This window comes from Suricata suricatta, chromosome 11 (genome assembly GCF_006229205.1).
Source record: "Suricata suricatta isolate VVHF042 chromosome 11, meerkat_22Aug2017_6uvM2_HiC, whole genome shotgun sequence".
Lineage (NCBI taxonomy): Eukaryota > Metazoa > Chordata > Mammalia > Carnivora > Herpestidae > Suricata > Suricata suricatta.
In genome coordinates, this window is record NC_043710.1 from 91,236,277 (window position 1) to 91,253,064 (window position 16,788).

The 16,788-nt window shown below is 48.3% G+C and overlaps 1 protein-coding gene across 2 annotated transcripts in view; it reads right to left on the reverse strand.

Annotated features, from left to right (window-relative positions):
- UBASH3B (ubiquitin associated and SH3 domain containing B) overlaps nt 1–13,844 on the reverse strand; it is a 130,061-nt gene extending 116,217 nt beyond the window's left edge. Inside the window, exon 1 of one of the 2 annotated variants that reach the window (XM_029956391.1) lies at nt 13,756–13,844. In XM_029956391.1, the coding sequence (XP_029812251.1) occupies nt 13,756–13,829 (74 nt within the window). In that variant the 5' untranslated portion in view covers nt 13,830–13,844. Of the gene's footprint in view, nt 1–513; nt 2,054–13,755 lie in introns of those variants that run through there. The other variant, XM_029956389.1, reaches the window with a different exon arrangement.
- Nucleotides 13,845–16,788: the final 2,944 nt, after the last annotated feature.

Genomic DNA, 16,788 nt, shown 5'->3' on the forward strand with positions numbered 1-16,788 from the left:
GGCCTGGGAAACAGATTATCTGAGGCTGCAGGCATTTCCCTTCTTAATTTCTTGTGGCTTCTACTTCCTTGTTGGTTACCTGAACCCAGAGGAATGTGGATCAGCCAGACAGACATTGGCTGAGGACAGCTGCAATGGAAAGAAGGGCGGGGGCCTCTGTTAGCCCAGCTGGTCAAGATGAAGGGTGGGCAGTGGGAAGGGACAGCATGTGGAGTGCACCTTAACCCACCCTGAGTATGACCCCGCTTGCTGAATATGGCATCTTCCCCACCCCTCCTCCACTTGGCCTCAAAATTCCCATCCTTAAATTCACAGTGCTATTCTCTCCAGACGGTCACTGATGGTTGCTAGCGACTGAACTGAATGGTGTCCCCCCAGAATCCATACGTTGAAGCCCTACCCTCTCAGGCAATGGTATTTGAAAGTGGGGGCTTTGCGGGGCAATTAGGGTTAGATAAGGGCATGAGGGTGGAGCGCAGATCTGCTATGATTCGAGCCCTTAGAAGGACGCACCTAGGAAAGGCCATGTGAGGACACCGTGAGAAGTTAGCAGTGTGCAAGCCAGCAAGAGGGTCCTCGTCAGAACCTTCACCCTGCTGGATCTTGATCTTGGACCTCCAGCCTCCACAAGGGTGAGAAAATAGCTGATTGTGGTTGAGACTGCCCAGTCTGTGGCACTTAGTCATGGCAGCCCAAGCTATGACCGCAGCCTTCCTTCCTAGGTCCTTTGATCAATTTCAGTTTCCTCCAATGAACCTTTCCAGAGCTCATGAAGGCAGCGGGGACCAGTGCAGTTTTGCTTGCTGTCATCTCCCTGGCACATAGTAAGGCACAGAAATAATAAATGTTAACAAAGGAATGAATGTATGGAGTGCTTGCTAAGTATTAGGCACCGTGCAAAGGGCTAGGGAAACAGGAAAAACTAAGACACCATCACTTCAAGGAAACACAGGCTAGTCTACAAGATGGATGTAAACCAACCGTGATGATGCCATGTGCAAAGTGCTCCAACTGAGGCACGGAACGGGGTGAGTCCAATGTGCAGGGGCACCACACGCAGGTGCGCATGCACACACATATGCACCTGCCATATGCACGTGTCTGCTTCAAGACAGGCGTGGACAGAGCTGGGCGCAGAAGTGGGAAATGAGTAATGCAATCTGAGAAATTTTCGCAAAGGGCAGCATATTTGAAAAGGGCATATATGATTTCACTTGAGAGAAAAGTACACTCAGGAAAAGGGCACTTGTTGATTCACTGATTCATGAACAAACTAGAGCAAGCACCGGGGGTGTTAAAATTGTGGGAAATTGAGCAGAGAGCTGAGTACTACTGAGGGTACTAGGGAGGGGAAGGAGAGGAAGAGGGGGCTGGAAAGACAAGCAGCAAGCAGAGGTGGATCACCTCCTCACTGATACCTCACTGATACCTGGGAACAAATGCACAGAAGGGAGTTGAAGAAGGAGAAACAAAACATTTCAGCAGCAGAGGAATGTTGGTCTGTTGGTATCTTGAAATATTACAATGAAATCTTCAAATGGTCTTTGGGGGGAGGTAGAAAAGGAGAGCCTCCAAAAACAGACTAATCTGGGGATGTTGAGGCAGTCACTTACCAACTGGAAAAAGCCTTTCATTGCTGTGCCTGGCTTTTCTCATTTGGAAAATGGAAACCCTACCTACAGATCCCCTCAAGATGGAGAAAAGAGTAAAACACACACACGTAGTAGGTTCACAACAAACGTAAGATCTTACTAGCTAACTGTCTCTAATTATGGACCTCCAAAAAAAGCTCCCAACATTCCGCAGTTTCAAGGTGGCTCTCCGAAAGCTTGGAGGAAACCCGGCTGCCTCACAGCACATCAGACATCTTGTTTGGTGACTATCCACTGCTTCTGTATCTGTCTGCCGCATTCCTAGTGTCCGGGATTCACAGGGGCCGGGAATGCATCCTGTTTATCTGGGGTCCAGGGACCTACATGGTCCTTGGCTATCAGAGGCACTCCTTGAAACTTTGGACAATTAATTGCACAGATGGGCAATGCAGATGTAAACCGTCTTACCCAAAGTCACAGGAAAGATCAGCCATGGAGCATGTTCTAGAACTTTGACCTCACAGTCCATTGGCTTCTTGAGACTACATGGTTGCAGACCAAACAGAGCAAAGATTCTGATCTCATCTGGGGACAGATGCATTCCTCTCCGAATTCCCACCAAATGGGAATGGCCACCCAACACTGAGCAGCCCATGTCCCCTCCCTCGCAGAAGCGGCATCCACACTTTCACAAGGAAAAGCAGACACACCACTCAAAACAACTCTTAAAACACCTTCCTGCAATGTGGGCTATAAACACAGGAAACAGCAGCTGGCTGAGCTTTCAGAAACATTTATTTGCCAGTCAGGGTGCTAGAGCTCTGTGTGTGAGTTTAAAGCTGTCATCCAGGACCCAAAATAAACCAGTAAAGCAGAAATTGAGGCACCCTGACTCTAGGACTGATGGTAAGGACTTCGGAGTCAGAAACACTAGGGTTAGAAACCCAGCTCCCTGCCATTTATTCAAGATGTGTTCAATAACCTCTTGAGCCTCCATGTGCTCATTTGCAAATGAGTCTATTAATACTAACTGCATAGGTTTTCCGTGAAGAGTAACTGACACAGCATTTGTAAGGTGCTGAGGCTGGTGAGTGGCACATAAAAGATGATTACAAATGGTCTTCACCATCATGCTCCTTGGTATTTCCCCAAAGGAGCTGAAAACTCAGGTCTACATAAAACCCTGCACATGAATGTTTCCAGCAGCTGTATTCAGAACTGCCAAAACTTGGAAGCAACCAACATGTCCTTTATTAGGTGAATGGATAAGTCAACTGGGGTGACCCAGATAATGGAATATTATTCAGTGCTAAAAAGCAACGAGCTAGCAAGCCATGACCCCATGGAGGGACATGAAATATTATGAAAATGTTACATCCTGTATGGTTCCATCTTTGTGACTTTCTAATAAGAAAGTCTAATAAGAAAAGGCAAAGCCATAGAGCGATTGCAGGAGGGGGAATGCCAGGAGTTGGCGGGATTATCGGGTTGTGGGGAGAAGTTGAATAGTTAAGAGGCTTTTTAGAGCAATGAAAATACCCTCTAGGATACTTTAATGATGGATACATATCGTTATACACTCGTCCCAATCCATAACATATATAACACGACAGCGAATCCTAAGGTAAAATACAGGCTTTGGGTGATTGTCACGCATCAATGTAGATTCATCGGATGTAATAAACATACCACTCTGGTGAGCAATACTGATGATGGGAGAGGCTGTGGAGGGGGGGCAGGGGCAAATGGGAAATCTCTATACCTTCCTCTCGTAAAACAGCTTGGAAAAATAGTCTTTAAAAAATGATATCTATCTCCAGTGCCTCAGAGGACCTAACAGAAATTCACTTGACGATGTCCAGATCTTTGAAAGAACCGCAGACCCCCAAGTAGAGTCATTCGCTAGCTCCTGTGTTGTTCTATAGTGCCATCCACGTTCCTCTCTTCCTGGGCATGTGGCAGAGTGCAATGAACTTACTGATCGCTTCTTGGTCCTCCCTCTCAGACCGGGAGCACCAAGCCAGCACGAGCCGTTCCTCAAGCATATTTTTTTCTTTTGCTCCTAGCAGGATGCATGTCCAGTAATCACATGTTGAGACAAACAAACAAACAAAACAGCCCCAGGAACAGGAAATTGGAGCAGAGGAGACAGAGGCCCCCTGGACCCCAACATAGAGTTCTGCAATGGTGCTCCCAATATTCTAGCGGGAGTCCAGCAGTGAGCTGAGAAAGGCTGGAGAAACATGATAATACTTCCTCCTTCATGGTGATCTTCTTCTTTTTCTTTTAAAGAAGAAAACTCCCTTGGTTAAAGGAAAAAAAAAAAAAAAGGCAATTCCAGGGCAAAGAAAGCCAAACAAGGAAATAACGTTGGATTCCTTTAGCAAAAAGTGTTGCAATATACATTCACTCCATCATCAAAAACTGCAGTGACAACAGAAAGAACATCAGCCCTTCTGGAATTTTCTATTGCAGAGTTCAAGGCTGACTCAAGCCTATTTCTTTTCCTTTATATTTATATTTTATTTTATTAAAAAAATTTTTTTTACTCTATTATTTTTGAGAGAGAGAGACAGCACGTGAGCAGGGGAAGGGCAGAGAGAGAGGGAAACACAGAATCCAAAGTAGGCTCCAGGCTCTGAGCTGTCAGCACAAAGCCCAACTCGGGGCTCAAACTCACGAACCATGAACCATGAGATCATGACCTGAGCTGAAGTTGGATGCCTAAATGACTGAGCCACCCAGGTGCCCCAAGGCTATTTCTTTCCTGGCTGAAATTCCAGCCTCCTAAGTCTGTTAAAAACTCCAAGCCGGGGTGCCTGGGTGGCTCAGTCCAGTCGGTTAAGCCTCTGACTTCGGCTCAGGTCAGATCTCACGTTCGTGGGTTCGAGCCCCGCGTCAGGCTCTGTGCTAACAGCTCAGAACCTGGAGCCTGTTTCCGGTTCTGTGTCTCCTTCTCTCTCTGCGCCTCCCCCTCTCATGCTCTGTTTCTCTCTGTATCAAAAATAAATAAAACATTAAAAAAAAAAAAAACTCCAAGCCATCTTCTTCCTCGTTCTGTCCAACTTACAAGTTCTTTCTCTTCCTAGTGTTAGGACCGCCGCTCTGCCCTGGCTTGGTTACATTGAACTTGAACATATGCTCTGCATCTTGCCCACTGCTGCTTCTTTGGGCCTCTGCTGTTCCTACCTCTGTCCCAAAGGGATCACATGCCCAGAGCCAGTTCACATGAAGGAATAAATGCCCAGCAAGTGAGTGCTCAAGGCTCATTCCTTCCGAGGTCCTTGCCCAACTCCCTGAGTTCAGCACCACACATCCCTTCAGCCCTCGAGTGCGGATAATCCATTCCTAACCAACCCTGAGAGAATCCCAGAAACCTGGCATGAAGACACTTAAAAGACAGCAGGATTGGAGGTCAGGTCCACACCCCACTAGCTCTTCCTACCTCCTGGCAGTTCAGTACCACAGGGAGTCAGTAAGCTTCCTCTGGGGGCTCTCTGTCTGGAGGCTCATGGTCTTGGGACTGCCTCATAGTACCCTTTACTAGTCCTGTGTGCATTTCACTTCCGTAGGCTTCTCCCTGCAACCCCCACCCCATATTTTAAATAGGGGAAATGATCTGTGTTACTGTCAGAGGTGTGGAAAGAATATGCACGTGAGGGCACCTATCCAGAAGCTTCCTCACAGGGGACACCTTGAGATTTCACATCCTTCCCCACAGACCTCAGATCCTGGTTGGTCCTGCCTAATCCCCACAGAACCTTCAGAGATGGTCTCCAGCCCAGAACACCTGAGTCCTTCTGAGGAGGCAGATAAAGTTCAGTTACAATCAATCGTAATCAGAGAGAGAAAACACTTTCTCTGGAGGCAGAACACACCACGGTTGGGCCATTGGTTTCCGAACTTTCTGGTGAACTGGAACTGCCCACTTCCAGCATCGGAACTACCCAGCGAGGTCTGCAAAATAAGCATCCTCTTTTCCCACGTCAGCCCTCTGATATCAGAGGAGAGAACCTTCCTCTCTATCTTATCACATGATATTGCAGTCATCTGCTTGAGTCTATCTTGCCCAAGACCTTGAGAGCTCCCTGTGCCCAGAGACAGGGTGCCACTCATATTTGTACCTCTAGCGTGCAGCACAAAGTCCTGCCTGCCCGGCACAAAGTCGTTGCTCAGTGCATTTTTTGTTGAATTAATAGGATCTTCTCTCCGCCCTGCCTCAACATCTCCCGTACCCCTGTAACTCTGCTGCCAACTGAACCCGTTTAGCCCCACACTACTTGTTTCCCAGGTCAACTCAGAAAAGCACTGGCAGGGTGCCTGGGTGGCTCAGTTGGCTAAGCCTCCGACTTCGGCTCCGGTCAGATCTCACGTTCGTGGGTTCGAGTCCCTTGTCGGGCTCTGTGCTGACACCTAGCTCAGAGCCTGGAGCCTGCTTCAGATTCTGTGTCTCCCTCTCTCTGCCCCTCCCCTTCTCATGCTCTGTCTCTCTCTGTATCAAAAATAAATAAAACATTAAAAAAAATATTTCTAAAAAAAAAATAAAAGGTAATTTACTCTTTAAAAAAAAAAAAAAGAAAGAAAAGCACTGGCTAGATCCCCACCATGCAGGAGACAGAAGGGAGAAATCAAAAAGGAAATTCAAATGAGACTTGCCCCCCCCCCTTTATCTTCCACACATTTCAGAGCCAGCTGCCGAGCAAACAGCAACCTTCTTTGTTTAGGCAAGGTCCCCTGAGTCATTCCAGTTGAAAGCCTTCACCAATCACACCTGATAACGGGTCATCTCGTTCAAGTGGTCCTACTGTGTCCAGCCCCTCTTCCTCCACTGGCCCAACTCAGGGTTGGCAGCTGCAGGCCATAATACCAACACAAACACACTTGTCACCTCCCTACCATGGCTTGAATGGATTAAATGACCTCCTCCAGGGTCCACGGCGTCTGAAGCAACCAGACAGCAAAGGGGTATGACTGGCTGGCTGCTCAGCCTTACAGTTGAGAGGCTGTGATCTTACATTTGGAGGAAGAGAAGAACCTCAAACATTCTCTTCAAACCTGATGCACAAGCTGCCGAAGGCCTGAGTGAGGTCTGAGGTCCCTGCAAGGGTCCTCTTGGTGATGGGTTGGTTTTGAAGGCATACCTAAAAGTAGACTCCCCCAGGAGCCCCTGCCATCATCACCACACCACTGCTGAGGCATCAGGGATGCTTCCTGGTAAGGAGAGCAGCTCCGCGAACTCGTGAGCCAGGCCGAAGGCAGCAGTGGGGTGATCAGGGCCCCGCACTGAGAAGAGCCAGTCCATGCCCCTCAGCCAGCTCCCCTGATCTCCCTGCCCCACCCTAGAATGTGTATCCAATCCTGAGTGCTATTTAAAGCATCCCTAGGCCCCAGGTCTTAGAGATGTTGGGAAGAGAACTTAGAAACTCACTGAAGATTTACAACAGCTCACGAAGTTATACCCAGGGTCCCCTCCTGTGCCCCACATGACGCTGTGATTCCAAAGCTGCTGAACTGAACCACTGTGTCTCCCATTTATTGTGTACTGATGAGTCAGGCTCTGCACCGTTTCATGAGTCTTCTCTCATTCAAACGAGGACCAGGCAAACCACTATGTTCTCTGCCCAAAAAGCCCCTCATGGAGGCCCTAGGACAGCATCCTTCCTGTTCCTACTGGGGAGGGTTCCATTTGCAACACAGGTGGTGGCCAGGGGGAGTGGCCGGCAGGGAACGCGGGGTACTGTGAACTCCTGAGTACAATCCTGCGCCTGTCTTCTCAAAGTCTGGAGCTGAGATGGTAGTGCAAACACACACACACACATACACACACACACACACACACACACACACAACATTTCAGAGAGAGTGATAATGTCACTGTCATCAGTAGACAGCCAACCACATTGCAATTATTTGGGGCCAGTAACAGATTAAACCAATGACCCCAGTTCTATGAAATCTAAGGGCATCACTTCATTTCTCCAGACTTCAAAATGTGTTTCCTTCTACTCATCAAACCTAACCAAGCACCAGCCACACATCAACACTGTGGGTGTGGGTTTAGGGACTCAGACTTGGGAGTCCGACTCCCTGGAATCTGCATCTTAGATCAACCACTTACTAGCTGTGTGGTCTTGGGCACCTTAAAAACCTCTGTGCCTCAGCTTTCTCATCTGTAAAATGGGGATATTAACAGGTTCTATCTAATACGGCTGTTACGAGGAATAAACAAAATAACGTGCATGTAAAGTTTTAAAGTACTGCCTGGCACACAGTAGGTGCTCGGCGAAGGTTAGCCATGAGGATTTGGTGCTCCGGTTGGAATGACGAGGGTTAACAGGACAGCAGATGAGTTAGCAACTGGAAAGGGAAATGAGGCGTGCCTGCTAGACCTCTATTCTGTACCAAACATCATGAACTAAGAGGACACGAAGACCAAGTGTGTTACACACACACATGCCTAGGTAGACACAACAATGGCCCTCAAAGATGCCCAAATCCTAATCCCCTAACACATGAATATGTCCCCTTATAGGGCAAAAGGGATTTTGCAGATGTGCCTAAGTTAAGCACCTTGAGCTGGAGCTATGTGGTCCTTAAGGTCTTTCAGAGGGAGGCAGGAGAGGGAGAGACAGACGGAAGCAGGAGTGGGTGTGGTCATTTCACTGATGGATGAAGGGGCCACGAGCCAGGGAATGCAGGCAGACTCTGGGAGCTGGAAAAGTCAAGGAAAGCAGTTCCCTCCTAGAGCCTCCAGCAACACCACAGCTCTGTGGTCATCTGGGTTTTAGCCCATCATACCCACTTTGGACTTCTGATCTCCTGGCTGTAAGAGAATGAATTCGTGTTGTTTTAAGTCACTAGGTCTGTCACAGAAACAAGAGGAAATTATCCTACACATGGCTTTGGTCACATGTACTGTATTTCACAAAATGTCTTGTTGGTTACAGAAGCCACTTGCTAACTCATCATGACTCATTATGACTACTTCCCAAAAGGGAGTGAAGTAAAATTGAAGCTTCCAGAAGGAAGTGTTCACTTTGATGGAACTGGCCTCTCGAGTGGTTCCTTGCTCAGAGTCCACCTCTCTGAAGCAATGGAGCTCACTTAGGAAACACTAGAACAACCCACCAAACGTCACACAAAAGCAATAGCTCACAGACTTTCTGGATGAGCCTCAAAGTCCCAGGACCCAACCACTGATATCAAGTACTATCACATTACGTGTGCATGACTTTCTGTGATTTTTATTAATATTACCTCAATTTAATTCATCCTACCTATTGAAATATTTTATCAAAACCATATCCTCAGGGGTGCCTGTGTGGCTCAGTCGGTTAAGCATCCGACTTTAGCTCAGATCATGATCTTGCAGTCCGGAAGTTCGACCCCCACATTGGGCTTTGTGCTGACAGCTCAGAGCCTGGAGCCTGCTTCGAATTCTGGGTCTCCCTCTCTCTCTGCCCCTCCCCCACTCACACTCTGTCTCTCAAAACTGAATCCATGTTAAAAAAAATAAAAAAATAAAACAAAAAACAAAAAAGGCCACCGCATCCCGAGAAAGGGACAGATCTAGAATCTGAAGCCAGTGTTTTTGTCTCTAAAACTGGCCTTCCTTCCCTCCATAGCAGAAAGTAGCATTTGTTCTCACCCTCCAGGATGGGTAGCTGAGACAACTAGGGGTCCCCTCTAACACTGACCCTCCTGCTGGTGTGGCACTTCCTCACCCACTTGGCCTACCCTCCTTGATCTCAGAGGTGACAGTCCCAACTGGCCAGAGACAAGTTAGCTCCCTCTTCTAGAGGCCGGGATACAAGCATGTGGCAGGCAGCAGGAGGGGACAAAAGGGAAAGAAAGGGCAGAGAAACTGTATGAAAGGTTTGATCGAGATACCAGCCCCGTCCATTCCTCCAGAAAGAAAGCCAAAAAGCCTTGTTAGAGAGCTCCCTCTTTGAGGCAGAGCCTGGATTCAGGGATATTGCCTGACTGTATAAAAAAAACCAAAACAGTTCTGGCCTGGGAGTCAGGAGACGAAGGTCTGCTTCTGTCATAGACCAGGTGTCGGTCTTGAAAAAGTCACTTCATTTGTTTGCCTTATTTTACTTTTACGTAAAAAGAGGAAGCTGGGCTGGATAAGGTTCATTAGCAATTCTCACTATACAGTGAACTTCTTCCCCCACAAGCAAGTCCTACCATCCATCGTACATGACTCTCCAGCCAGGAGCAAGGGATTCCCAGCATGCAGTTAAATACTAGGCACAGTCTAAGACGGGAAAAATAACAAACATCTCTTGAACACCCGTATCTACCGACACCTTCTTGTATTTATAGCTTCCACAAAGTGTTGTGCTCAAGACATTGTTCATTTTCACATCCTTTGGCAACCCCATGAAGAACCATCGCTCTCCAAACCACTTGAACTTAACACTCCATATCTGTGTCTACACTGTCCATGTTGACTAACTCTTAGAAACTCAATATAAAACCTACTATGCAAAGAACTACTTCCCTTTCTTTGGGGCAAAGGTGCTTTCTCCAATCTTGATTCAGGTACCCCCATTTCAAGGTCTTCTGCTTGTTTCCTTCTCCCTCTTCTTTCCTCGAGCATTTCCTTCCTGATATGCCCAATAATGCCATCATCCATTCATAGTCCACACATCCCCACTTGTCTCCGGTTGTAGGTGAGTGCAGGCAGACCCACGGGTGCAAAACAGCTTGCGGTGACTTAGAAGCCTGGACCATACCTTCTCTTGGAGACACGGAGGCTGCACGAACTCCTGACCACCAAGCCACCTCCTGAGTCTTGATGGCTTACAGACAGCATATCTCCAAGCTCATCCATGATGAGCTATTTCTGATGGAGAGGTGGTAGTGGCAGGAGCTTACTGGAGAGAGGAAATTACAGAAAATGAGCTTAGCGCATGGCAGGCTGAGATCTCGCCATCCAAAGGCCAAAGAGAGGACCAACTGAGTAGGCTTCTCAATGCTTAATCCACAGTTCTTAGTGCATCGACTGGCATGCAGTAACCTTCAGGAAAGATTGAAATGAATGAAGGGTCACTCCAGCAAGGACAATCGGGTGACCCTGACATGATTTCCATCCAGGACAGGTGAGTTCAGATATGGATGCGTGGAGGCAGGGTGCCGAGATATGGATGGGAGAGCAGGTAAAATCTCTAGTGGCGAGGGAATCGAAAGGGGAGGTGATTCTTACAGCAGAGATTCCAGATAATCCATCCACAGTTAGGTCTCAGTCAGTGGCCTCAGTCCCAGAAAGAAGACTCCAGCTGTTGGAGGAAAGAGTTCTCAGAGACTGGGGCAGCGTCCCAGGGGCCTGAGCCTCAGCAGGCTGGGGGTGCTGGAGAGGACAACCAGAAACCTGCAGAGACGCTTTGGAATCTCCATCTGGGAACACCTCATGCACGAGGAAATGGAGTTTTTTGGTGACCTCAATCTTTTTCATGAAATTCTCTTCTCCCCTGTCCTCCTCCAGCATACCTGTCATTGTGTTCTTTTTCTGCCTCTTGGGCCATTCTTCTTTGTCTTTTTTCTTCTCTACCCACAAGCCGGCCCCCCACAATTCTACCCTTGGGGGTTGGCTTCTTTCCCTTTCTTTGCACTCTGCCTGTTCTTTACACCTCCGGCCTGCCTTCTGCTCCCCTCGGTCCCCAGCCCAGCCGCCCCTCAGAGCTCCAGATCCCTCCTTCCTGATCTATGTGTTTACGGCACCGATACGATGCCCCAGAGTGCATCCTCGCATCCTCCGTGTCACCCAGCCTTCCGTGCGTCCTAACTTGGTTGATAACATTTCCACTTTTCCAATTTCCCATGCGCAAAATCTTGGGCTACCTTTCTGCAGCCCCTTGCAGCCAATGGATCATAAATCCCATCAATTCAATTTCAAAACTATCTCTAGAATCTGGCTCTTGTTAATCTTAATCTAAGTCCTAGTCATCACCCACTGGCTACCTTCCATGACGACTACCTTCCAACTGGCTTCCGTGCCTGGTGCTTCCCTGCCCCGTTCCATTTTATACACCACCTTCTCGCTTTAAGACGTTATTTTTAAGATGTTATTTCCCACAACCTCCAGAAAACAATCTGGTCCCTGGCACATTTCTTCACCTCACCTCTCACTACTTCTCTGTCTCCTTCCCCCTAGTCCCAGCCCCGGGGTGTCTGTGACTAAAATGCATCCCCTCCTCAATGCCCAGAAAATCTCTACTCATTATTTTAGGAATGCCTTAATGATCATTTCCTCTCCTTTCCTCAAAACCTTCTCCAGTTACACTAATTGTTTTTTTTCTGTGGTCCCACAGGGGTTATTTCAAATCTCAACTACAGCACTAATCATACTGTTATATCACAATTAGTGTTTATATGCCTTTCTCTCTCGAGGAAGGCTGAGCTCTTGGAGATGGAAGACAACCGTCAAATCCCTAACAAGTTCCTGGCATACAGTAGGCACTCAGCAAATGCCCAGTGGAAGGGTAAATGAAATAACGTCCAACCTCAACTCAGGCCCAGCTAGGGGCCAGCTGTGCCTTTTGGTAGCCAAAATGTTTCCTTCTCTTTCTAAGCTAGATAGTAACAGCGGGGGACAAGGCGAGAGAGTCATGAGCAGACTGAGTCAAGAAACCCAAGTCTAAATTAAAATCTGCCTCTATCTTCACTTGTGGTATAATATGAACTCATTCAAATGGTCTACTCATCTCCCCAAACTCCCCCCTCTCACACTGAAGGGTACTGCAGCCATTCTGTTCACACCTTGAATTTACCTCAGGGCTTCCTGTCTGGTTACAGCACCCTCCTCTTCTCACATTCGCACCTTCTCTATCTCCTGCAGCACACGGACCACATTTTATCATGATTGTCTGTCTTCCACACTAGATCGCCAGTTCCTTAGGGCAGAGATTATATATAAAGATATATAATGATCACAGTTGCCCAAAAATGCGTAATAGAGTACATATACATTTTTTTAAAAAATGGCACCAATTAAGCCTCCTACTTTGGCTCAGGTCATGATCTCATGGCTCATGGGTTCAAGCCCCGCATCGGGCTGCCAGCACAGAGCCCACTTCCGATTCTCTGTCCCCCTCTCTATGCTCCTTCCCCACCTCTCAAAAATAAAATAAACATTTCTGAAAAATTTTTAAACTAAAAAAAAATATTTTAAGTTGGGATTACCAAGGAAACATTTGATGGAGTTAACACATTCAATATTTCTTGTATTGTTGTTTTTTTAAGATTAGTTGAGGTAGAGTTGACACCTTATATTAGTTTCAGGTGTACAACATAGTGATTTGACGAGATGGCATGTCATGGTATGTCATGCTGGTCACAGTGTGGCTACCGTCCGTCACCATGTGACACTAGCAGGGTACCATTGACATATTCCCTACGCTGTGCCCCTTAGTCCTGTGACATGTTCATTCCATACCTGGATGCCAGTATCTCCCTCTCCCCTTCTCCTGTGTTGCCCATCCCCCCAACTTTAGCAACCATCAGTTGTGTTTCCTGTATTTTGGGTCCTGTTTCTGCCTTTTGTTTGTTTATTCATTTGTTTCATTTTTTAGATTCTACCTATACGTAAAGCCATATGGGATTTTTCTGGGCTTTCTTTTTCCTTGTCTCGTTCTTCAAGATTTCATTCATAAGAGGCCAGGTAGTGTAGGGATCATGCCCCTCTCTTCCCAGCTTGCCTCACAGAGGAAAGCTCCATAAGGCTGGAGGGAGAAGAGACCAGAAAAGAAAGAGAGGTGAGAGGAAGGGAGGCAGGGAGGATGGGGAAGGGACAGCCCGCGGTAGAGACACTGAATGTGTTTGTGATTGAACTGGTTCTCCAGGGTGGGCGCCATCTGCTTAGGCAGAAAGCAGAGAAATGATGGGTCAGCAGTCAATTCAAGGACAGGATGGGTAAGACCCGATGCAAGAGATATCACTGGCTCAGAACTCTGGCAAGTCCGTGCTGTTCTGAGTGTGTTTGTCTGTGTTTAAATAGACTGTACACAAAAGCAGTCATTGGAGGCACATTTCTTCCCTGCCCTGTAAGTGCTTCTTACCCAAGATGAGAGACTGAACATTTAGAGAGGGAAGGCTATAGTAAATATTTTTGAATGGGGCACAGTCAACACGGAAGCAGGATTCTAAACAAGCCTGCTACCTGATTCTGAGAGAAGGCTGATCCAACAAAACCTGAAAAGAAGTCTGACTGTCCGGCTGGCCGCCTCTGGCCATCTGTGCTGTCCGCGTCCCTCTGGCATTTTCCGGGCTGACGTGAGCCGCTCTGGTGGTGTTCCTTTCAACTTCCCACTGTGTGTGGCAATGGCCCTAGTGCCTGGTGGAGTTCACTGCCATGGCTGCTTTATGTACAAGAATGTTCGCACTCCCACAGGGACAGCGGAACGCAATGCGAGCTGTTACACAAACAGCTGGCGGCTTCCAGAAGGGGAGATGCCCCTTTGATTAAAATGGTGCCCGTGAGCCATTTATTTCCCCCAGGGGCTGGGCTCAAGGCACTAACCTCCTCTCTCAGTTAACCAGTGCTTTCCTTGTGTTTTGCAAGAAAGCGCATCGTGTGCCAATTTGAAAATTACACTATTGTGTACAGCTTACATGACTCCCCCCTCCCTGCTCACTGTAATTGCCTCCTATCATTCTTTCTTCCCGGTTATTTACTCTCTAGAATTTCAATTGTGAATCCTCAACCAGATTCATTGAAGGAAGAAGAGGATTTGACAGTAAAGCCCTGGAAAAAAGAAAACAAAGACAGAAAAGCCAAATGCCCTGGAACAGAAAGGCACATAAGAGGCGGTGGAAACATCCTTGCGCGGTCCAGAGACACTTGTCCGCATCACCCTGGAGTCACCAGAACGCCTGAGATGTGGTTGACTTCAACCCCTTTTCCAAGTTGGCAAGACTGAGGCCCGGGGAAGGACAAGGTGGGGTGTGAACGCAAATAGCCAACAAATGAGAGCAGAGCAAGAGCGCAGAGCTGGGGTCTGACAGAAAGGTAAACTGAGGTTGCTTTATGTCCCCACTGGGCTACCAGCGGGGTGTGCACCGAGTGCAGAGTGTTCAGGCTTGGGTGTTGGTCCCCCAGGCCTAGAAGACGCCCTGTGGAGGACGGCGGCCAGCCAGAGAGCTCCAGGCTGCTTCTGACAGCTGCCTTCAGAGTGCCAGGTGGTGAAACGCGGTGTGCACCGTTTCCTCCTGAGAACCGGGCAGAATTTACTAGGATGCTGTGCGCATAGTAAGAACTCAGACAATTTCTGGATGTTCATTTGGGCCGTTCGCATAGGCCTCCTCCCCAATAAATAGTAGGTGGCAAGGAACATGCCTGCAAAATCACTAGGAAAATGGGGGGATGTTGGCCAGAGGGACCAACAAGACAGGAGACCTCCCATCACATAACCCTGGGCTGCTGACAGAAGATCGGGAGGACTCTGGCCGCTGCCCCATCTATCCACCCACCCATAGGGACACTCTCTGGGGGACACCCAGTGCCCCCTGGGAAAATCCTCCCATGAAGAAGATGAGCTGTGCATCCTGGTGGGGACCATAAGCATCTCACTGTCTAGCAATGACCCTGTTCCACTGGGGCTGTGCCCATCAAGTGCAGAGAAGCCATTGTTGAGTAAGTTTTTTCCGCCCGCCTCCCCCACCCCTCCCAGGGCTACAGTCTGATTTCATTTGAGGCTCATCAGAAGACAACCATATGGCACTCCTGCAAATCCCCAACCCGGGCCACTTATTATAGTCAGTAGCTCGGGCGGCACTGGCTCGGCTCCAGGTCTGCTCGTACTCGGCCTGGCACCCCTCAGGGTGCTCCGCGGCCGGAGGTGCAGGGGGAACAGAACCCGGGGACCAAGGAAAGGCATGGCCTCTACCTCCTGCTCACTTCTTTATGGCCATAGCTCAGTGAGGTGCGAGAGGAAGAAATGTGGAGGCGACGAAGGAACCACACAGGATAAAATCACCCCTGGAGCAGCAGGGATGCCTGTCTTCACCCCAGGCTCACTGAATGCCATGTGTGCTGTGATGCAAGTCATTGTCAACATTTCACAGACAAGGAGACATGAAGCACTGCACGGTCGGCAGCCTGCCCTGAGGCCTCCTGGCTCTATGACCAGCCACGTTGGTGTATCAGGCAGATGACGATGGGGTCTGTCCAGTTCCCAGCTGCCTGAGTAGAGGGGCACCTTGTCAAGCACACATGCATCGGGTGCCTGCTGGGATCACGAGGTGGGGGGGCGCCAACACCTCCACCATCGCTGCCACTGGCCAGAGGGGAGCTAGCAGGGGACCCAGGATTCCCTAGGTTTGTTGCCTCTCTGAAAAGCTAGAGTGTGAGGCAGCTGAGGGCAGGGGGCAGGTGGTGACAAAAACCAGGGGACAGAGTCACGAAGCACAGTGCTCTTCGCTCCTGGTGGCCCTTAAGTTTCTGAACCTCGGTTTTCTCATGAAACTATCAAATGTCTGAGACTCAAGGGTGATTATGTAGATAAAACTGCCAGGTCATCTTCAAAGGGGTTGAAAAATCTAAGATAATATTATAAGGGCATCACAGAACTTCCATAGAAAGTCTTCGGGAGGGGTTCTAATTATATCACCAGCCAATTCAAGAAAAGGAGATGAACCACTAATCCACGCAGCATCGCGGGTTAATCTCAAAGATATGATGCTGAAAGGAAGAAGGTAGGCAGGCATAGGTATATATACTGTAGGACTGGGCTTCCACGCAAGTCTAGAAAACGCAAGCTAAGCTACAGTGACAGAAAGCAGACCAGTGCCCCGGGGACAGGGTGGAGAAGACATGGACTACAGAGGAGCACTAGGAAACTTTCAGGGGTGGCAGGCAAGTGCTGTGTCTTATGGCGTATTCATTTGTCAAAGTTGATCAATCTTCAAATAGATGTCGTTTCAGGTACATAAATTATATGTCACTAAAATTAAAAATAAAAATGCATGCCAAGGTCCTTCCGTGTGGGGGCCACCTGAGTGGCTCAGTCAGTTGAGCATTCGACTCTTGGAATTTCACTGGGCTTGCAGTGTTAGCTCAAGACTATCAGGGTGATGGGGCCCCACGCGGGGAAAGTTCTCAAGATCCTCTGATCCTCCAGCCTCTTCAGCCTTTAAAAAAAAAATGAGGCTTTAGGGGTACCTGGGTGGCTCAGTCGGTTGAGATCAGGTCATG